At 31.6% G+C, this 23,918-nt stretch overlaps 2 protein-coding genes across 2 annotated transcripts; both read left to right on the forward strand.

Annotated features, from left to right (window-relative positions):
- The first annotated feature begins 7,694 nt into the window (after positions 1-7,694).
- LOC133320059 (esterase FE4-like) lies at positions 7,695-11,706 on the forward strand. Its single transcript, XM_061526781.1, has 3 exons — positions 7,695-7,921; positions 9,854-11,124; positions 11,276-11,706. The coding sequence occupies exons 1-3, from the start codon at positions 7,730-7,732 to the stop codon at positions 11,472-11,474; spliced, it is 1,662 nt and encodes a 553-aa protein (XP_061382765.1). The 5' UTR covers positions 7,695-7,729; the 3' UTR covers positions 11,475-11,706.
- A 3,329-nt stretch (positions 11,707-15,035) lies between these two features.
- Positions 15,036-18,478, forward strand: LOC133320060 (esterase FE4-like). The gene is made up of 3 exons (XM_061526782.1): positions 15,036-15,236; positions 16,768-18,038; positions 18,190-18,478. Exons 1-3 carry the CDS (start codon positions 15,045-15,047, stop codon positions 18,386-18,388), a joined length of 1,662 nt encoding a protein of 553 aa, XP_061382766.1. The 5' UTR covers positions 15,036-15,044; the 3' UTR covers positions 18,389-18,478.
- The last annotated feature ends 5,440 nt before the right edge of the window (positions 18,479-23,918 follow it).

Below are 23,918 nucleotides of genomic sequence, written 5' to 3' on the forward strand. Positions count from 1 at the left end.
ACCTAAAAAGCACATGAAACGTGATACTCTCTATTGTTATCTGTAATGTTAGCACAAGTTTGCATTATCATACTTCATAAAAATCAGTTTCCCTTTCTCATTTAATACCTACCTTAAGAGACGAAACTTCTCAGCATTCCACGCGTGCCGGATCCATCGCGTTGCAGGGAGAGGAGCTTTAACCGTGTTTAGGACTTAAGGGGCCCCTATATAACGCGCGTTAAAAACTCACCTCCACCTTCCAAGCTCCCCTCTCTACTTAACCAAATTTGAAACTACGCTTTAAGGGCTGCCTTCGAACTACGTTCCAAGAATGAGTGCTGTCAGTGTTTGACAAGTCCAAGTATTCAGAAGGTTGAAGAGAGATTTTTGCTAGCACCTCTTCCGCGTACAAGTTTAGGACGAAACTTTTATTAGCAAGGTTATTAGTGAGTTTGTAATATTTGTTGACCTTGTCTTTGAGGATCTTGGTTTCTCGAGGAACTGTAGGCTCTTATATCACAACGTTCTTTAAATTTCGCTAATACAGAAATATGTCTGGTCTGGACGCCGACGCACAAATATGCTCTGGGAATTTATATTTTCTCTCATACGTATCCATTATTATATAATGTGACAAGATTTATGAATAAAAAAAACTGTTAACATTCCGTTTGTAGTGTGAACATGTCACTTGGGGTGGGTGGGGTAAGTATACTGATTTGTATAAGAAAATAAAATGTGAATGAGCTGTGAAGCTCTGCTGACCTAAAAGTTTGTGATGACTTTGATGTTGCAATGAAAATGGGTAAAAATTTTTGTCAACATTATCAGAAAATAAAATGATCAGTACTCAGATCAATTCATTTGTTTGAAATATTTTCATCCTAGAGTATTAAATCGGTCAAATGAATATTCGGTTAATAAAAATTAGCGTTCGGGATAATTGTAAGTTAACAGTAAACTACAAACAATTTCTAGTGTTACTTTATTAGTATATTATACCTGGAAATAATACATATTTCCGGTATTAGCCTGAATCTGCATTCATAAAATTTTTGTTTTTTGCTGACAAAAAACTCATCCAGCTGATTTTCTATGTCTTTTTTTTTAATTGTAGTTCTTACAATTTAAATATTTTTTTTACCGTTGGACAGTACAGTTTTACTGGAACATAACATTTCGAATGGGATAGACCTTTAGAACATGGAGTCTGTGGCAATGTATCCTATTCAAGCTCTAAAAGCTTTTGACGAGTGACCAGACCTGTATGAGGTTGCGCATTATCTTTGTCGAATACTTTTCTGTTCATGGATCCTGACCTTTTCTGTTGAAGTGTATTGTTCAGTTATATACAACTCACTTTTCGTCACCAATATTGATGCTCTTCAAAAATTGATAATTTTAAAGGCAATTATACAATTTTATCTCCGTGAGAACATGGGGAAGTCATATATCGAGCTTCGAGGTTAAACCCGTTCTTTTCAAGTTGTCATAAACAGTTGAAGTCGATAAACTAATCCGTCACGCGTTGTTATTTGTTGATTTGCTCCGATTTATACCTTCGTCATGCTTTGTCAGCTTGAAGCGGCTTTCTAGAACGTGGTGCATCTTTTACATCAAAATTGCCTAACCGAAATTTTGTAAACCAGTCGTGGCACTGGCGTATTGTCAACACAGCTTTTCCAAACACATAGGTTCATTTCTTCTGGCTTTAACAGTATTTTTACCTTTTCTATAGTAATACAATAAAACTATAAAATGCTGCTTACTGCCCTCAATATTTAAAAGGGCACCAACGAAAAACTACTGATTAAAATCAGTTTAACTTTACATATACATACGTATAATTGAACTATTTTAGCGATATTTAAAGGTATGTGACGCATAACAGTCATTTTGGACTAACATTGTTATAAGCTTGTTAAATTAAACTGATATATATTTTAATATGAAATATTAATTATTAATTGTTTGAAATATTCACGGATCCCTAAATAAACATTACATATGACGTTAAACTGTAGATTTATTATAATAATGAGTAGTTAATTCGTTAACTCACAAATTCATTTCTATCAAAATTAGGTCACTATTAGTTTTGTTTCATTTAATTCCAAGCGTGTATTGTAACTTCCAGTCACAAACAATTAGAATATCACAGGGCTTAGTACACGGCTATAAAACCCAGAAGATGGAATATTAATTTTTTACAATATACCCTCGTAACGTAATCATGCCCAAAGGGCCAAATAAATTTAAGGTATCTTTTTATTTTCTTTTACAAAGCATTTTTTTAATCTATTTGAAAATAATTTCCGCTTGAAAAGTATTTAAAGGATTTTACTGATATAAATAATATCTGTCACATTCAAAACTGAGTCACTTGGGAACAGTTAAAAAGTAATTATTTTACCTACAATTTAGGTTAACCTAGAGGTAACATAATTAAAATGAGTAGCTACTTTAAGCAATATATATTTTCTTACATAATTTATTTTATTGTTTTTGAATTTTTTAGGCTCCGCTGCCATACCTGATTGGAATGGAACATTCGAAGCAATAGATAGACCAATAGTATGTCCACAGAGCAATTTAATTGGAATTCTGCCAGAATACAAAATTTAAGGTGAAGACTGTCTGGTCGCTAATATTTATGTTCCCTACCGGGAACGAATACGGCCGGATACGAAAGAAAATAATCTTCTAGTTATTGTATACCTCCATGGTGGAGCGTTTGCTATTCGATGGGGAGATTTATTCACTTTCAATAAGTTTGTAAGAAACCAGAATGTTATATGTCGGCTCGCGATTGGAGTATAGGCGAGCTAGGTGGCTCTGAAGTCTCACGGTTGTGAGAATTATCCTCCATTTCATAATACTTATTAAAATAAGTAGATGATTCAGGCGGATCCCTTTGACCACAATTATGAGTTGTGAACAGGATGGCTGCCGAACCACCACTGGCTCATCGACGATTAGCCCTGCTTATATAGGAGCCGCATCTCCCTTCACAACTCACCCGATTCACTGATTGGTGGATGAAGTCCGAGTCGTTTTACTTATAAATAAAATTAAAATTATTATTTACAATCAAAAGTAATTTAACGAAACCAACAAATGAATTGAGTTATAATTAATATTATTTTAATTATTACATATTTATCATTGACGCCAACATATAGTAGTGTCGTTTAATTATAGATTTTCAGCTCATGGTTTTTATGTCTTGGAACAGGAGATGTACCCGGAAATGCTAATATGAAGGACCAGCTCGCATTGTTATGTTGGGTTAAGAAGAATATTAGAAATTTTTGTGGAAATCCCGATAAAGTCTCTGTACGTGGACGTAGTGCTGGATCATCAGCCATGGATTTATTATTTTTTTCAAAATTGGCAAAAGTTCTCTTTAAAAGGGTTGTGGTGGATAGTGAAGTAGGATTATCTCCTTATACTATGCAAAAAGACCCTATAGAAAATGCAAAAATGTATGCTCAATTGTTGGGATATAATGGCAACGACGATATTTCTCCCTTAAGGTCTTTTTATAAAAAAAAAATTTTGGGAAACTCAATTCAGTACAAGTAATGACCACTACGGATTTTACTCTATACATGACGTCATGTGTAGAGAGAGATTTAGGACAGGAAATGTTTCTTGATGATAGTCCATACAATATATTGAAAAACGGAAGTTATATCAAAGTCCCAATGTTGTATCGATTCACTGAAATGAGGTTCGTTTCGTTTGCCACAATTTAATGTATGGAACATGAAATTAATGCACACTTTAAAAAATTTCTGCCAAGTGATTTATCACGGATAGTCAGAAAATGAACTAGTTGCTAGTAAGGTGAAACAATGTTATTTTGGCGAAAAATCCGTAGGAAGAAATACGATATTATCATGTTGACTTTTTCACTGACTTTTTTATCGTTTATAGGATGATAAGAACAGTTAAACTACAGTTAGAAGCAGGACATATTACGAATATTTGTACAGTGATAATACTACCAACACTACGGAAGTATGAGGTGCAACACATTGTGCTCAGACCTTTGCAGTTATGGATGGGTATTAACTTAGTTAGTATCCCTTATCATGACAAATTTGTTAAAAATTAAATGATTAGAATGAAGATAATGATGAGAAAAATATGGGAAAGCTCTATGAAAACATGGTAAAGGTGTGTTCATTTACTAATAATGTTATTATTTTTAAGATATAATTTAAATTTAATGTGTGAAAAATTTTCAGGCATCCAATATCGAAAGGAAATTTTCCTCAATGGTTTCCACTGAGTCGTGAATGGTCAGAGATCATGTCTTTAAATCGGACGATACACTAGAAAAACAACAGCATAGTAGAGGCGTTTTAATAGATAAAGTATAATGTAATGAGATCTAAGACTTTCACAAGCTTTCATTTTAAAGTATAATCTATTGTCTAATCCCCACATGATTCGGTCATTTTGGTATTTATTTTTATACATCCAGTACTAAAAATTACACAAATTCAAACTGTAATCTAATTTGATTATATTTTGAATAAATTGTGGATTTGTATATTTTATTTAAATTATTTGAAAGCTATAGTAATGTTGCAATTTTTGTACATGGAAACATTTTGAATTATTCATCGAGCACCTAGGTGAAACAATTCTTTAGCACAATCTCGAAATTATAAGTCATTGATTTTTTTACATAACCACAATGCTAAATGCTTGTTAAATATATAAATATGTGTACAATTATTGTCAAGAATAATGTTTGTTTATCTTGTATATCCCAAAAGACATCGCTATCCGTATACATTCAATAACGAAGTTTACCTATTTTGATAGGCAAAAAATTTGTTTATGTAGGCAAAAAAAGATTAGATCTTTGGTATTGATTTCGTCTTTGATTGTATTTATTTACGCAGGGTAAATTTATTAATATAATCAAACGCCTAGCACATGTATAGTATAAAATACGAAAAGCGAATATGATGGTTAGTGTTATGAAGGGACAAAAAGTGGGAGAATTGCTAGTGCCAATTTAATGGCTGGAATGGGAGGGTGCTAGATTTTTGTGGATAAAAGAAATCCCTACTTCATTAGCACTTGTAAAATATACGGCAAAAATTAATGTTATTGAGTTTTAATAGTGGATTTTAACACTTAGTTACTTTTCAAACTTGAATTTATAAAAGTGTTGATTGTATATCTTGTAGATTAATGTTTTAACTACCCGTGAAAAATAGCGGGCGGTATTGACATCTCTGAATAAATCTTAAAAATGTAACCAACTCTTTTTGTATAAGTTTATATTTTTTCTATTTTGTAATCAAATGAAAACAACCTCTCGTTGTATAATTTAATATTTTTTATCATGATTTATGTGATTATAAATTATACATAATTGCACATAACTGCTTATTTATGAAAACCTATTCAGGAGATTTGTACAGAACATGGTAACATTTTCATCGAAATACTCTTCGATTCACCCGCATATGTACATAAGGCTTTGTTGAAGATAGCGTTTTAAAAAATATAATGATATAAAACAAATTTATTTAAATAAGGCAACAAAGTAAAAATTATTATTGTCTAATTAAATATGTATACTATTTTAAAGAATCCTTAGATATTGTGTTGCATATCTGACTTTAGGCTGTAATATATTGTTTCTTTATTATATTTTGCATAACATATTTGTGCATTACACGAAGTTGAAGACCATTTACACTATAGTTACACAATTTTGTTTGTTATATTGTATAATAATTCAAATATGAAGATTGCACATAAAATATTAAATTTATCGGATCTGTATGTTTCTAGTGAAAGTTTTAATTTTTTGCATGCTAATTGAAATTATTTCCTCAACATTGTTGTCTTATTGATATGTTTATATTGATGTTGTATATATTATAAAATACAACGATCACTGCAAATTCCTGAGAGCAATGCGTCGCTTCTTTCACATGGGTTCTGAGACCGAAATCAGATTCTGGACCTGATTGTTACCAGTGCAGTTGTGTGGTTCGCATGAAAGGGTATCAGACAACCATAGCATCAGAAAAATAGTCAACATAAGAAAACGTTGTTTCTCCTCCAATTACTTTTCACTAATATAGTGTAATCCTATCCCAGCCATGACTGTAAATCTCGATATTTCTTAAAAATATCGAATGATTCATGGATAGTTTCATTAAATCTGTCTATCTTTGCGATAATGGTATCATATAAGCGAACCGAGGGGCCATTATCGATAACAATCTAATAATTAAATTATCAAAACTACATCACAATGAGCTGTGAATTTTTTTTTGTCAAATAAATATTACCTTATGACCCGAATCACAAAACTGACCCTTAATATAAAATGACATGTAAACATGATTTTTTGTTATATTTTAGGAGTCATGTAACGAATATTCTGTACCTCTGCAAGGTTTACAACGAAAATATAGCGAGCTGCTGTTGTACCGTCTCTATTATTTATTCAATATTAACATGTAATCATTGTTTCATTTCTTTGTGATTAGTCATACATATATCAAAATACTGATAAAAATTATCATGAAACCTGAATTAGCTAAATCGTCATATTATCTACGTACTTAAGATTAAGATTGATTTATTGTAACAAATAAGATATTTTCATAATTTGCACGTTTAGTCACTGTCTCGAACATTGGTGGGTATATTTTCAGAGTAGTGTTAATTATTTTATCTCTAATGAACTAAATAATACTTAGACGTTAATTTATATATATATGTATATATAATTAAAATAATAATATATCGCTAAGACTATTTCGAACAGTCCCAAAATAAACTATAAGTTACATAAAAGAACCACTGATTTAACTAAAAAAAATTTTTTTTTCATAAAAAATATATATTTAACAATCAAAAATATATTTAACAATAAACAATTTAATAAAAAAAATATATTTAACAATTATTTATATAAAAAAATTCTTTAGGAAAAGTGTATATTTTCAACCAAATCTAAATATTAATATTTGGTATAGTCTTATCAAAAATTTCATACAAAAAAAAATATTGTGCGTGTAGTCCCACCGTGCGGAAGAAGGGAGACTTCGTGATGTTAGGAAGAAAACAGGAAGAGGTAGAAATTGATTTTTAAGAACTTTTTTGTGTTTCTTTCAGACAAACTTTATTAACATTATTAAGTCACAATTGGTTAGACGCATGCGTTCGAGAGCCACGCATTCCCTCTCGTTCTGTATTTTTGTCACCCCTCTGCCCGGGAGCGTTAAACTTTTTACGCAACCTTTTTGGAAATCGCATATAAATTTCACTTCGACAGTATAATATAAATTTAATAATATTTCTATTACCAATAATTGCTTTCTCATAGATATTTCGTTTAGTTATTTATGTTTGTAACAAGGTATGATTGTAAAACGTTTATACGTCATAAAATTAATTGTACAGAGTTTATTTCTGGAAGGAAAGAAAAAAAAGTACTATTTTTTATGTTTTTCAAATTGTGGAGAAAAGCTAAAAAAAAGAATGTTTTAACCGGATATAAGAAAGATAGACATGGAAAATAATATACAACACATATTTAAATCGTTTATGAACTTATATAATAATATTCGATCTAAATTCATTTTGCTTTAAACGGTTTAGATGTTCTACAATTTAAGTGACGAAATTGGTCTGATAAAGTGGATAAAGATTGAGTACAGGTTTGATACCCTGAGGTTAGTGTATCGTCACCACTTATACAATGCGGATGTCTACTATTTTACTAGCCGCCTTGATTGCTTCAGTTTCTTCTGAAAATATTAAGGATCGTGAGTCACTATTAGTCCAAATTAGCTCTGGCCTCGTTAGAGGGTATAAGGATATCCACGAGGATGTCTTCGTGTTCAATGGAATACCGTACGCTACAGCACCGACTGGTACAGAAAGATTTAAGGTAAAAGATCAATTAACTTTTAGTTATCTATTTTTCTTGTTTCCTTCTTGTAAAATAAGTAAGTAGAATCCTACACACAACAATGAGCGATTCGCAAACTACACTTAAATTACTTTAAAACAATTGTCGTAATAGTAACCTTGTACGAGCTACGCTATATATATTCTGGTGTGTCAAAGTTTTTGAGAGTAAAGTTTACCAAAACGGTATTTAAGAAACTGGGAAATATATCAGCTATCAGTAACACGGTTTTTGTATCTTTTAGTTCTACTACAACTAATTTGCCCAAGGCTTTTGAAAAATCACAGGTTACTTATGAAGAAAGTTGGTGGATTTGGAAGAATTGAGACGGTTAAAGTGATACTCGTCCTATCTTAATAATAGTTCTTCCAATGTAATGTTAGATGGCTATTATTCTAAAACATTCATTGCTTATTCCAGGGTACACCAAGGATGAAACTTGGGATCAGCTTTATTAATTCGTTTGTGATGTAATTTTTATATTCAAACACTCGAGGGTTTATTGAGTAGCGGATAAAATTAAAACTACTAAAACACTAAAGACTTTGAGTTTAAACTGATACAGGATGATTTACGTCGGTTAGCTAATTGGTGTGTGGTCAAAAAAAGTTTCTTAATTCCAAAAACATTTCCTGATCAGGTTTACTACGAAACAGTATCACATCAAGAGTTATTGAGACTAAAACTGACTGCAGTTTGTGTGATCCGTATTAGGTCGTTGTGCTGGATTAGTATGTTAAGGCTCACTGATGATTATACCAACACAAAAATTATAGCAATAAAGTTATTTAGTTCTGTATTGAGAAAATTCAGGGAGTTTAAACAGTGCTCGATCTGGTTTACAGTTTCTTTGGTAGAAGTAACTTAGAGTAACTTAGAATACTGCACCCAAATCAAAAATTCATGCCGATAGAATTTAAAGAATACAAAAGCGTTTTTTTTGAGGGAATTTCAGACACTCCGATACACATACGCAAGAGAATAAAAAAGTTAAACTATATCATTAGAGTCACGACAATCAATCTTATTCCTTCCATATTCCTTCACAAAACGTTGAAAAACATACAAAGTTATTCATAATTATTCCTGGCATTTAATTAAAAAAACCCAGAAAAAAACATTGATTTCATATTATGAATCAGCGTATTTCGTGTATTGTTATACAAATCTGACTTAGCCAAATCCTCCCAATCATTCAGAGTAGAAGTCACCAGTAATGATATATAATCTGTGACCATTTCTACATTTTAATTTAAATTATTGTGTTACTTTAAAATTCATATATGTATTATACGAGCAGTTAGTACATTTATTGTAATAGTATTCACGTAAATAGATTTCACTATAAAATGTACATATAATGCATATATTTGTTATATTAATAAATTTTTATCTTTTTAGTTATTAATTGTTTTTGCTTATAAATTATTTCATTCCGTTTTCAGTTTTTATTTTATGTCGACTAGGTTTTTTTTTGCATTTTGTGGTTACGTATACAAAGTAATACAATTATCATATGTATTCAATCAATACGTATAATTTATTATTGTTGTTATTTATGTATAAATAATGACACCCTCGGCTTTGTGAGGAGACCTGTACCTTGTACCTTAAGCCGAAAATACACCTACTCATAAATTTATGAGATAATATCAAGATAAACAATGACAAATTTAATGAACTCGGATAGTCAATAGAATTTTAAGAATTTCTCTATTTACTTAAAAAAAAAATCCTTGATGACTTTAAGTGTAATTAAAAAAGTCATAACTTATGTTTTAAAAAATATTATACTAAAATAACCAGGTGTTTTTATGTCATATATATTAGGAATTTATTCTTCTACATCTACTTAAAACTTATGAAAGTAATTTAATTGCGTATATTATCACTGTGTTGCTATAATTTCAGGGCCCGCTGCCCCCGCCTTCTTGGTTACATCAATTTGAAGCCGTAGATGACCGAACTATATGTCCGCAAATAACACTTTTAGACCTTCCTATGGAAGGCAAGATTATGAAGGAAGATTGTTTGATTGCAAACGTTTATGTTCCTAGAACAGAGAGTAAAAACCTTTCAGTCGTTGTCTACGTGCATGGTGGCGGATTTGTGACTGGTTACGGAAATATGCTTCCACCGAAGAAATTAGTAAGAAGTCAAAACGTTATTGGCGTGACATTTAATTACAGATTAGGGGCACATGGTTTCCTTTGCTTAGGTACGGAAGACGTGCCCGGTAATGCTGGTATGAAAGATCAAGTTGCACTTCTGCGATGGGTTAAAAAAAATATTGCGGGCTTCGGAGGTAATCCAAATGAGGTCACAATAGCTGGATACAGCGCTGGATCGGCGGCTGTTGATCTTTTGATGTTGTCGAAAATGGCTAAAGGCTTGTTCAATAAAGTAATTCCGGAAAGTGGTGTGAATATCTCTCCTTTCACTGTTCAAATTGATCCTATACAGAATGCAAAAAAGTACGCCAGGTTGGTAGACATTCATGATGTCGAAGATTTGACAGAATTAGAAAATATTTTTAAAAAGATGCCATATCAGATATTACAATCAGGAAATGCTTTAAATAGTAAGGACTTTACATTCCCTAATGTTCCCTGTGTTGAGAAAGATAATGGACAAGAAATGTTTCTTAAAGAAGATCCAATGAATATTTTAAAGCGAGGTGATTTTCCAAAAGTGCCCATGTTACATGGATTTGCTAACATGGAGGGATTGATGTCTATTCATCGTTTTGATTTATGGAAAAAAGAAATGAACGAAAATTTTGCAGATTTTTTGCCTGCTGACTTAAATTTTGAAAGCAAAGAGAGTAAAGCTCTAGTAGCCGGCAAGCTTAAGGAATTTTATTTTGGTGATAAGTTAATCGACTATGATGCTGTTTTGCAATATGTTGATTTTATTTCCGATGGATTTTTTGTATGTCCAACATTGAGAGCTATAAACTATTTAACAAAAGCAGGACATAATGAAATATACTTATACGAATATTCTTACACAGACGAATACACTCCTTTTGTACCAAACACTACGGTGCGTGGAGCAGATCATTGTGCTCAGAGTTTCGCTGTACTTGATTACTTAGAAATTGAACCGTTTAGTTCTAACAAGGAATTAGCTAAAATGAAAAGTATTATGAGGGAACTTTGGGGAAATTTTATCAAGAACGGGTAAGTTATTGTTATATGTAAAATAACGTTTTTAGTAGTCATCGAATTCGTGAGAACATTATTTAAAATTCTTTATGATTATGGAATGTTAATGATATGGTTTAATGATATAATTTAATCCTTAATAAATTTATTGTGACCTCCTTTGCAGAAAACCTACAGCTTCCGGAACTCCTGTATGGACTCCTGTAGGATCAAACGGGTCTCCATATATGACTCTTAAGTTGGATTCAGAACTAAGAAGTTCATTGTTGGCAAAAAGATGTGTTGTTTGGAATAAGATCTATGAGTCCCATTACAAATACCCCGGACCTCCTGCATCACCACTTCAAAAGCATAATGAGTTATAACTCTGGATATAATGAACATTTTACAACATTTTTTTTCTTTTATATATTATCGGATTATATTTTATGTTAATAAACTGAGTTACAGAATTATTGTACCTATATTCATGTCAATAAACAGGGCTTGTGTTTTGGGACAAATCGAGTAAGACTTAATGATTATTAAAATTATTTTTTTTTGTTAAAACTAAAAGGGAAACTAAATATATAGAAACAAAATTATCCAAGGAGTGTATTCATTTGTTTTTTTCGGTAATCCATCAGCGTTTACCTGACGTTTCCTTAACAGCAACTGGGATCACGGAATTACGTAGACACAAAATAATAAAAACGTGTAGTATTTGAGAAACTTATTTACATTTAAAAATCTTAATTTTTTTTACTTCCGATTGGTCTGCTGCTGTTGGGGCATAGTTATAAAAAATGCATGTGGTAGGCAGCATAAAAGGTATTGATGAAATGTTAGTGAAGTAATTTATTAACGATAACAAGTGTAAGGTTTGCTTCCGATTTAAAATAAACTTAGCAGGATAAAGTCACGCTATCTATTGTGGAATATAAAATATTTGTTGACATATAAAAAAAAACCTGAATTAAAATGAATTTACTTACCTCAATATAAAAAGTATTTGAATTCGTTACTCAGAAATTATTAATTTATTATCTTCTCATTTAATCTTCGGTGCGAAATAAAAGTGACAAGAGCCAAGCAATAATATTGTTACATGATTCGTATGTAAAAATATGATAAACAATTACACACAGTATAAAATAACTTAAAATATAGTAATGATTAGTAGATAATCATTGATAATCATCAACTTATACGACCGTCACTTGTTAGAGAGATTGATAAAAGATAAACCTTTATGTGTTTCACTTATTAATTTCATCACATTACTCATAACTCTGTAGTAAAATGATAGACGTGATGTATAAAATGATATAATTAAATCTATCGAAATATCTAACTACCGAAAGTCCGTAAGATCTTAGCCATCGCGTTTTTTGACAAGCAATAATTTTACAAATGAATCCTACGAACACAGTTTTAGTTGGTTTAGTTTGAATGGCAAGCTATTGGCAACAGAATCCTATGAAGCATGTGGTCAGCCGTTTAGTTTAACTAAATTAAAGAGAAGAAAAAAAAGCAATATATCGAAAAATAAAAGAAATTACAGATTTTATAAATTTAAGGAAAATATATTAAAATATAGACAATAAATAAGAGTCCAACAATGAGGCAACACCAGGTGGTATTTTTTATTAATATTCTTATAACATTAATATATGCTTCTTCGTGCGGTTTATAATGGCACACCCGGTATGTGACCACAAAGGCATATGTTTGCTCAAGGATATTTAAAAATTCAAACAATGCAAATCAGAATTTCTTTGCATTTCACAAGCATGCTAAGATAGTGAATCATTTAAATTAAGTTTTAAATTCTTATGATTTCTTTCTTTAATCTTTTAATTTAATGAGTATGGTGGTGTCTAAGAAATTCCAGTTGAAGCTCTTTTGATTTTGGTAACTGTATGTTGTGCAGCGTATGGTCTAGTTAATTATAATTCAAATATGAAGATTGCACATAAAATATTAAATTTATCGGTTCTGTATGTTTCTTGTGAAAGTTTTAATTTTTTGCATGCCAATTGAAATTATTTCCTCAACATTGTTGTCTTATTCATATGTTTATATTGATGTTGTATATATTATAAAATACAACGATCACTGCAAATTCCTGAGAGCAATGCGTCGCTTCTTCCACATGGGTTCTGAGACCGAAATCAGATTCTGGACCTGATTGTTACCAGTGCAGTTGTGTGGTTCGCATGAAAGGGTATCAGACAACCATAGCATCAGAAAAATAGTCAACATAAGAAAACATTGTTTCTCCTCCAATTACTTTTCACTAATATAATGTAATCCTATCCCAGCCATGAGTGTAAATCTCGATATTTCTTAAAAATATCGAATGATTCATGGATGGTTTCATTAAGTCTATCTTTGCGATAATGGTATCAAATAAGCGAACCGAGGGGCCATTATCGATAACAATCTAATAATTAAATTATCAAAACTACATCACAATGAGCTGTGAATTTTTTTTTGTCAAATAAATATTACCTTATGACCCGAATCACAAAACTGACCCTTAATATAAAATGACATGTAAACATGATTTTTTGTTATATTTTAGGAGTCATGTAACGAATATTCTGTACCTCTACAAGGTTTACAACGAAAATATAGCGAGCTGCTGTTGTACCGTCTCTATTATTTATTCAATATTAACATGTAATCATTGTTTAATTTCTTTGTGATTAGTCATACATATATCAGAATACTGATAAAAATTATCATGAAACCTGAATTAGCTAAATCGTCATATTATCTACGTTCTTAAGATTAAAATTGATTTATTGTAACAAATAAAATATTTTTATACAAAGGAGTGAAAGGATAATTGAGTAATTTAAAACTAATTTTTAATAATCATAATTTGCACGTTTAGTCACTGTCTCGAACATTGGTGGGTATATTTTCAGAGTAGTGTTAATTATTTTATCTCTAATGAACTAAATAATACTTAGACGTTAATTTATATATATATGTATATATAATTAAAATAATAATATATCGCTAAGCCTATTTCGAAAAGTCCCGAGTTAAACAATAAGTTACATAAAAAGACTACTGATTTAACTAAAATTTTTTTTTTGTTAAAAAAAATATATTTAACAATCAAAATATATTTAACAACTATTTATATAAAAAAATTATTAAGGTAAAGCGTATATTTTATATAGATTTTCAACAAAATCTAAATATTAATATTTTGTATAGTCTTATCAAAAATTTCATACAAAAAAATTTATTGTGCGTGTAGTCCCACCGCGCGGAAGAAGTGAGACTTCGTGATGTTGGGAAGAAAACAGGAAGAGAAAATGATTTTTAAGAACTTTTTTGTGTTTCTTTCAGACGAACTTTATTAACATTATTTACAAGTCACAACTGATTGGATGCATGCGTTCGAGCGCCACGCATTCCCTCTCGCTCTGTATTTTTGTCACCCCTCTGCCCGGGAGCGTTAAACGTTTTACGCAGCCTTTTTGGAAATCGCATATAAGTTTCACTTCGACAGTATAACATAGAATTTAATAATATTTCTATTACCGATAATTGCTTTCTCATAGATATTTCGCTTAGTTATTTATGTTTGTAACAAGGTATGATTGTAAAACGTTTATACGTCATAAAATTAATTGTACAGAGTTTATTTCTGGAAGGAAAGAAAAAAATACTATTTTTATGTTTTTCAAATTGTGGAGAAAAGCTAAAAAAACGAATGTTTTAACCGGATATAAGAAAGACAGACATGGAAAATAACATACAACACATATTTAAATCGTTTATAAACTTATATAATTATATTCGATCTAAATTCATTTTGCTTTAAATGATTTAGATGTTCTACAATTTGAGTGACGAAATTGTTCTGATAAAGTGGATAAGGATTGAGTACAGGTTTGATACCCTGAGGTTAGTGTATCGTCACCACTTATACAATGCGGATGTTTACTATTTTACTAGCCGCCTTGATTGCTTCAGTTTCATCTGAAAATATTAAGGATCGTGAGTCACTATTAGTCCATATTAGCTCTGGCCTCGTTAGAGGGTATAAGGATATCCACGAGGATGTCTTCGTGTTCAATGGAATACCGTACGCTACAGCACCGACTGGTACAGAAAGATTTAAGGTAAAAGATCAATTAACTTTTATTTATCTATTTTTCTTGTTTCCTTCTTGTACAATAAGTAAGTAGAATCCTACACACAACAGTGAGCGATTCGCAAACTACACTTAAATTACTTTAAAACAATTGTCGTAATAGTAACCTTGTACGGGCTACGCTATATATATTCTGGTGTGTCAAAGTTTTTGAGAATAAAGTTTACCAGAACGGTATTTAAGAAACTGGGAAATATATCAGCTATCAGCAACACGGTTATTATATCTTTTAGTTGTACTACAACTAATTTGTTAACTTTTGTCACTGAATTAATTAACAAAGTTAATATGAAAACTCAGGTGGACGCTACATACACGAACTTGAATTTTGTCCAAGGCTTTTGAAAAATCACAGGTTACTTATGAAGAAAGTTGGTGGATTTGGAAGAATTGAGACGGTTAAAGTGATGCTCGTCCTATCTTAATAATAGTTCTTCCAATGTAATATTCGGTGGCTATTATTCTAAAACATTCATTGCTTATTCCAGGGTACAGAAAGGATGAAACTTGGGGTCAGCTTTATTAATTCGTTTGTGATGTAATTTTTATATTCAAACACTGGAGGGTTTATTTAGTAGCGGATGAAATTAATATTACTAAAACACTAAAGACTTTGAGTTTAAACTGATACAGGATGATTTACGTCGGTTAGCTAATTGGTGTGTGGTCAAAAAAAGTTTCTTAATTCCAAAAACATTTCCTGATCAGGTTTACTAGGAAACAGTATCAGCGTATTTCGTGTATTGTTATACAAATCTGACTTAGCCAAATCGTCCCAATCATTCAGACTAGAAGTTACCAGTAATGATATATAATCTGTGACCATTTCTACATTTTAATTTAAATTATTGTGTTACTTTAAAATTCATATATGTAATATACGAGCAGTTAGTACATTTATTGTAATAGAATTCACGTAAATAGATTTCTCTATAAAATATACATATAATGCATATATTTGTTATATTAATAAATTTTTATATTTTTAGTTATTAATTGTTTTTGCTTATAAATTATTTCATTCCATAATAATTTTTATTTTATGTCGACTAGGTTTTTTTTTTTGCATTTTGTGGTTACGTATACAAAGTAATACAATTATCATATGTATTCAATCAATACGTATAATTTATTATTGTTGTTATTTATGTATAAATAATGACACCCTCGGCTTTGTGAGGAGACCTGTACCTTGTACCTTAAGCCGAAAATACACCTACTCATAAATTTATGAGATAATATCAAGATAAACAATGACAAATTTAATGAACTCGGATAGTCAATAGAATTTTAAGGATTTTTCTATTTACTTAAAAAAAAATCCTTGATAACTTTAAGTGTAATTAAAAAAGTCATAACTTATGTTTTAAAAAATATTATACTAAAATAACCAGGTGTTTTTATGTCATATATATTAGGAATTTATTCTTCTACATCTACTTAAAACTTATGCAAGTAATTTAATTGCGTATATTATCACTGTGTTGCTATAATTTCAGGGCCCGCTGCCCCCACCATCTTGGTTACATCAATTTGAAGCCGTAGATGACCGAACTATATGTCCGCAAATAACACTTTTAGACCTTCCTATGGAAGGCAAGATTATGAAGGAAGATTGTTTGATTGCAAACGTATATGTTCCTAGAACAGAGAGTAAAAACCTTTCAGTCGTTGTCTACGTGCATGGTGGCGGATTTGTGACTGGTTACGGAAATATGCTTCCACCGAAGAAATTAGTAAGAAGTCAAAACGTTATTGGCGTGACATTTAATTACAGATTAGGGGCACATGGTTTCCTTTGCTTAGGTACGGAAGACGTGCCCGGTAATGCTGGTATGAAAGATCAAGTTGCACTTCTGCGATGGGTTAAAAAAAATATTGCGGGTTTCGGAGGTAATCCAAATGAGGTCACAATAGCTGGATACAGCGCTGGATCGGCGTCTGTTGATCTTTTGATGTTGTCGAAAATGGCTGAAGGCTTGTTCAATAAAGTAATCCCGGAAAGTGGTGTGACTATCTCTCCTTTCACTGTTCAAATTGATCCTATACAGAATGCAAAAAAGTACGCCAGGTTGGTAGACATTCATGATGTCGAAGATTTGTCAGAATTAGAAAATATTTTTAAAAAGATGCCATATCAGATATTACAATCAGGAAATGCTTTAAATAGTAAGGACTTTACATTCCCTAATGTTCCCTGTGTTGAGAAAGATAATGGACAAGAAATGTTTCTTAAAGAAGATCCAATGAATATTTTAAAGCGAGGTGATTTTCCAAAATTGCCCATATTACATGGATTTGCTAACATGGAGGGATTGATGTCTATTCATCGTTTTGATTTATGGAAAAAAGAAATGAACGAAAATTTTGCAGATTTTTTGCCTGCTGACTTAAATTTTAAAAGCAAAGAGAGTAAAGCTCTAGTAGCCGGCAAGCTTAAGGAATTTTATTTTGGTGATAAGTTAATCGACTATGATGCTGTTTTGCAATATGTTGATTTTATGTCCGATGGATTTGTTGTATGTCCAACATTGAGAGCTATAAATTATTTAACAAAAGCAGGACATAATGAAATATACTTATACGAATATTCTTACACAGACGAATACACTCCTTTTGTGCCACACACTACGGTGCGTGGAGCAGATCATTGTGCTCAGAGTTTCGCTGTACTTGATGGCTTAGAAATTGAACCGTTTAGTTCTAACAAGGAATTAGCTAAAATGAAAAGTATTATGAGGGAACTTTGGGGAAATTTTATCAAGAACGGGTAAGTTATTGTTATATGTAAAATAACGTATTTAGTAGTCATCGAATTCGTGAGAACATTATTTAAAATTCTTTATGATTATGGAATGTTAGTGATATGGTTTAATGATATATATCAATCCTCAATAAATTTATTGTGATCTCCTTTGTAGAAAACCTACAGCTTCCGGAACTCCTGTATGGACTCCTGTAGGATCAAACGGGTCTCCATATATGACTCTTAAGTTGGATTCAGAACTGAGAAGTTCATTGTTGGCAAAAAGATGTGTTGTTTGGAATAAGATCTATGAGTCCCATTACAATTACCCCGGACCTCCAGCATCACCACTACAAAAGCATAATGAGTTATAACTCTGGATATAATGAACATTTTACAACATTTTTTTTCTTTTATATATTATCGGATTATATTTTATGTTAATAAACTGAGTTACAGAATTATTGTACCTATATTCATGTCAATAAACAGGGCTTGTGGTTTGGGACAAATCCAGTAAAACTTTATGATTATTAAAATTATTTTTTTTTGTTAAAACTAAAAGGAAAACTAAATATATAGAAACAAAATTATCCAAGGAGTGTAGCAAATATTCATTTGTTTTATTCGGTAATCCATCAGCGTTTACCTGACGTTTCCTTAACAGCAACTAGGATCACGGGATTACGTAGACACAAAATAATAATAACGTGTAGTATTTGAGAAACTTATTTACATTTAAAATTATTAATTTTTTTTACTTCCGATTGGTCTGCTGCTGTTGGGGCATATTTATATAAAATGCATGCGGTAGGCAGCATAAAAGGTATTGATGAAATGTTAGTGAAGTAATTTATTAACGATAATAAGTGTAAGGTTATCATTGCTTGATATTGTGGAATATAAAATATTTGTTGACATATAAAAAAAAAAACTGAATTAAAATGAATTTACTTACCTCAATATAAAAAGTATTTGAATAAGTTACTCAGAAATTATTAATTTATTATCTTCTCATTTAATCTTCGGTGCGAAATATTGTTATATTGTTATATGATTAGTATGTAAAATTATGATAAACAATTACACACAGTATAAAATGACTTAAAATATAGTAATGATTAGTAGATAATCATTGATAATCATCAACTTATACGACCGTCACTTGTTAGAGAGATTGATAAAAGATAAACCTTTACGTGTTTCACTTATTAATTTCATCAGATTACTCATAACTCTGTAGTAAAATGATAGACGTGATGTATAAAATGATATAATTAAGTCTATCGAAATATCTAACTACCGAAAGTCCGTAAGATCTTAGCCATCGCGTTTTTTGATAAGCAATAATTTTACAAATGAATCCTACGAACACAGTTTCAGTTGGTTTAGTTTGAATGGCAAGCTATTGGCAACAGAATCCTATGAAGCATGTGGTCAGCCGTTTAGTTTAACTAAATTAAAGAGAAGAAAAAAAAGCAATATATCGAAAAATAAAAGAAATTACAGATTTTATAAATTTAAGGAAAATATATTAAAATACAGACTATAAATAAGAGTCCAACAATGAGGCAACACCAGGTGGTATTTTATTTTTAAATTCTCATAACATTCATATATGCTTCATCGCGCGGTTTATAATGGCACACCCGGTATGTGACCACAAAGGCATATGTTTGCTCAAGGATGTTTAAAAATTCAAACAATGCAAATCAGAATTTCTTTGCATTTCACAAGCATGCTAAGATAGTTAATCATTTAAATTTAGTTTTTCATTTTTTAATCTTTTAATTTAATGAGTATGGTGGTGTCTAAGACATTCGAGTTGAGCTCTTTTGATTTTGGTAACTGTATGTTGTGCAGCGTATGGTCTAGTTAATTATAATTCAAATATGAAGATTGCACATAAAATATTAAATTTATCGGTTCTGTATGTTTCTTGTGAAAGTTTTAATTTTTTGCATGCCAATTGAAATTATTTCCTCAACATTGTTGTCTTATTCATATGTTTATATTGATGTTGTATATATTATAAAATACAACGATCACTGCAAATTCCTGAGAGCAATGCGTCGCTTCTTCCACATGGGTTCTGAGACCGAAATCAGATTCTGGACCTGATTGTTACCAGTGCAGTTGTGTGGTTCGCATGAAAGGGTATCAGACAACCATAGCATCAGAAAAATAGTCAACATAAGAAAACATTGTTTCTCCTCCAATTACTTTTCACTAAAATAATGTAATCCTATCCCAGCCATAACTGTAAATCTCGATATTTCTTAAAAATATCGAATGATTCATGAATGGTTTCATTAAGTCTGTCTATCTTTGCGATAATGGTATCATATAAGCGAACCGAGGGGCCATTATCGATAACAAACTAATAATTAAATTATCAAAACTACATCACAATGAGCTGTGAAAATTTTATTTGTCAAATAAATTTTACCTTATGACCCGAATCACAAAACTGACCCTTAATATAAAATGACATGTAAACATGATTTTTTGTTATATTTTAGGATTCATATAATGAATATTCTATACCTCTACAAGGTGTACAAGGAAAATATAGCGAGCTCCTGTTGTACCGTCTCTATTATTTATTCAATATTAACATGTAATCATTGTTTCATTTCTTTCTGATTAGTCATACATATATCAGAATACTGATAAAAATTATCATTAAACCTGAGTTAGCTAAATCGTCATATTATCTACGTACTTAAGATTAAGATTGATTTATTGTAACAAATAAGATATTTTTATAATTTGCACGTTTAGTCACTGTCTCGAACATTGGTAGGTATATTTTAAGAGTAGTGTTAATTATTTTATCTCTAATGTACTAAATAATACTTAGACGTTAATTTATATGTCGGCTCGCGATTGAAGTATGGGCGAGCTAGGTGTTTTTGAAGTCTCACGGTTGTGAGAATTATCCTCCATTTTATTGTACTTATTATAATAAGAAGATGATTCAGGCGGATCCCTTGACCACAATTATGAGTTGTGAACAGGACAGCTGCCGAACCACCACTGCTGCTCATCGACGATTAGCCCTGCTTATATAGGAGCCGTCCCCTCCCTTCACAACTCACCTGATTCACTGATTGATGGATGAAGTCCGAGTCGTTTTACTTATAAATAAAATTAAAATTATTATTTACAATCAAAAGTAATTTAACGAAACCAACAAATCAATTGAGTAATAATTAATATTATTTTAATTATTACATATTCATCATTGACGCCGACACGGCCATTCTGCACAAAGGTCGCCCTCGACCTATAAAAAAATCTATTCAACAAAATTTGGAGGTTCCTCTGCTCAACTTTGCTTCTAAAATCTTGAGACCGGCTGTCCTGAGTAAAATCTATTCAAGTCATTTTTGGAGGCCCCTGTCCTCAAGAAAATCTATTTAACCCATAATTTTGGAGGCCCCTGTCCTCAACCAAATCTATACAACCCATGATTTTGGAGGCCCCTGTCCTCAACAAAATCTATACAACCCATGATTTTGGAGGCCCCTGTCCTCAACAAAATCTATTTAACACATAATTTTTGGAGGCCCCGTGTCCTCATCAAAATCTATACAACCAATAATTTTGGAGGCCCCTGTCCTCAACAAAATCTATACAACCCATGATTTTGGGGCCCCTGTCCTCAACAAAATTTAAAAGCGTAAAACTGCAAACTTTTAATCTTTTGATGAATTGATAGAATTAGTATTTTGTGTGAAATTTTGATCAGCAACTTCTACTTGAGTTACGTTTGATCCAACAACTGACAAATCTTTCAACGCCGACACGGAATGCTGTACTCTCGCATTTTCATCTGGTATTGGAGCTAACCGCAGTTGTTCGTGAGAAACCCTTTTTTTTATCTTCCAACTATCTTAATTTGATATCGATAGTTGGGCAATTTTTTTTTTGATTTCATATGCATCAGGGTATTTAAGATCTAATCCAATTTCACCCTTTTCCAATCTTATTACTTTAGGCCTTTCCTTTACTTTAGCTTTTCCTTTGTCCAACCTTAATTTATCTTGAGTACTCCAGACGTTAATTTTAACGTTAATTGTAATCATCGAGTTGACTTCAATTTACTATCCTTTTATCTTCGTTTATTAACGTAAGTAGTTCTACAGGTACTGCGCACTGTCTTCCAGTTAGAGCTTTTGTAGGACTTACATTCGTAGTTTTGTGCTTATAGTACAATTAATTGCCAGTTCGAGAGAATTCAAACCTTTCTTCCAATCCTTAGTTTCGTAGTTTCATATAATCTTTAATCCGTTTTGATTACTGCCTTTACACGTTCGATTTGTCCATTAGTGCGACTTACGCCAGGAGCTATGTAATGTTGATAAACACCATGAAATTTACAAAATTCAAATTCGGTTTTGAAAGCTGTATCTTGATCACTAATTATTTGTCTAGGTGTCCCAAATAACGAAACCACGTGTTCCAGTGCACAAAGCATAATGGTTGCTGTCTTATTAGTTGCATAAGTCAAGCATCGATTATTACGATCACATATTCATTATTATTATGTTTCTTAGTAAGGCGCCCCGTCGCATCTATGTGAATCGTATCAAACAGGATAGGTTTCTTCTCTGTAGGATACATTCGTATCTCTTTGGCTCCTAATCATCCTTTGCTCATTTTGCAAATGAGCACAATTATCAATAAATCGCCTTACGGTTGTAGAAATTTCAAGAAACCAATAAATTTCCCGAATTTTTGGGAAGTGCTTTCTCCTACCCGAAGTGTTTCAGAGCAGTATGATAGCAATTAATAATGCTCCATTGATATTATTTGGGAACTACTTGCTTCCATTTCTTGGATCCTGGTTCTTCATTCTCGTATTTATGCTCCAAAACAAGGTCATGAAGACGGTAAGCGGTCGTCATGTCGCCACTTCCTAATTTTTTAATTAACACAGCAAGATCAGCATCACGTCGCTGTTCGACCTTAAGCCATAGATCTATGTTTTGAATTAAGTTAATACACATAATACGATTTCTGCTGAAAAAAATCGTGTCGATAATTAATCAATTTTGAAATTGTAATGTTTTAAAAATGACCACCACCTGTGAATTCTTGGTAAAAGTTCATCAGATGAAGATTTTATGGCATTACAGTCAGTGACTATACTAAAATATCTTCCATGAAGGTACTTTCTGAAGTGTTTTACGGCGTGTACTATTGCAAGAGCTTCTAATTCATAAGCATGGTAGTGACTTTCTGGAATCATTGTTCTCATACTCGTATAGGCTATTTGATGTTGCTTACCCTCGTTTATTTGGATAAGGATAGCGCCAAGACCTTTACGGAAGTTCTGCTTGCATCCGTATATAGTTCGTTTAGTCAATCTTCCTTAAAAATGGTTAGAATTGGTGCCGAGATTAGACGCCGAATTACATCAAGTCTCAAGTCTGGTATTTTCACATTCAGCTGTCATTTCGAATTTATCATCCTTCTTGGTCAAATTATAAAGTGGTATTTCAAATTATAAAGTGGTATTATACGTTCGGAAAATGATGGCATAAAACGTCTAAAGTAACCTGCTAATCCACAAAATTGACGTACTTACCTAACACGGGCTGGCACAGGAGACCTCTAGAGCGCTTCGAACCCTCTCGGACCCGGGCGCACAGCACCATTTGATATCAGGTCACCGATACAATTAATTGCTGCTCTAAATAAGGAATAACTTCCCGCGTTTTTTTTGAAAATCCAGCCTCTGTTAAAGCAGCCAAAACCCCGTCAAGAGCTTGCAAACCCTCTGACATTTTATCAAGACATCATCCACATAGACCAAAATATTATCCAGTAACAACCTGATGAAACAACCAGTAACAATCCAATATCCAGTAACAACCTGATGAAACATGATCTTCA

Source organism: Danaus plexippus, assembly GCF_018135715.1.
Source record: "Danaus plexippus chromosome 3 unlocalized genomic scaffold, MEX_DaPlex mxdp_25, whole genome shotgun sequence".
NCBI lineage: Eukaryota > Metazoa > Arthropoda > Insecta > Lepidoptera > Nymphalidae > Danaus > Danaus plexippus.

Excerpts from the sequence above, each read along its gene's own strand:
- LOC133320060 (XM_061526782.1), top strand. The coding sequence starts at position 15,045 with ATGCGGATGTTTACTATTTTACTAGCCGCCTTGATTGCTTCAGTTTCA. Across the intron at positions 15,237-16,767 it reads CTGGTACAGAAAGATTTAAG|GGCCCGCTGCCCCCACCATC; the intron begins GTAAAAGATCAA and ends CTATAATTTCAG. Across the intron at positions 18,039-18,189 it reads GGAAATTTTATCAAGAACGG|AAAACCTACAGCTTCCGGAA; the intron begins GTAAGTTATTGT and ends TCTCCTTTGTAG.
- LOC133320059 (XM_061526781.1), top strand. The coding sequence starts at position 7,730 with ATGCGGATGTCTACTATTTTACTAGCCGCCTTGATTGCTTCAGTTTCT. Across the intron at positions 7,922-9,853 it reads CTGGTACAGAAAGATTTAAG|GGCCCGCTGCCCCCGCCTTC; the intron begins GTAAAAGATCAA and ends CTATAATTTCAG. Across the intron at positions 11,125-11,275 it reads GGAAATTTTATCAAGAACGG|AAAACCTACAGCTTCCGGAA; the intron begins GTAAGTTATTGT and ends CCTCCTTTGCAG.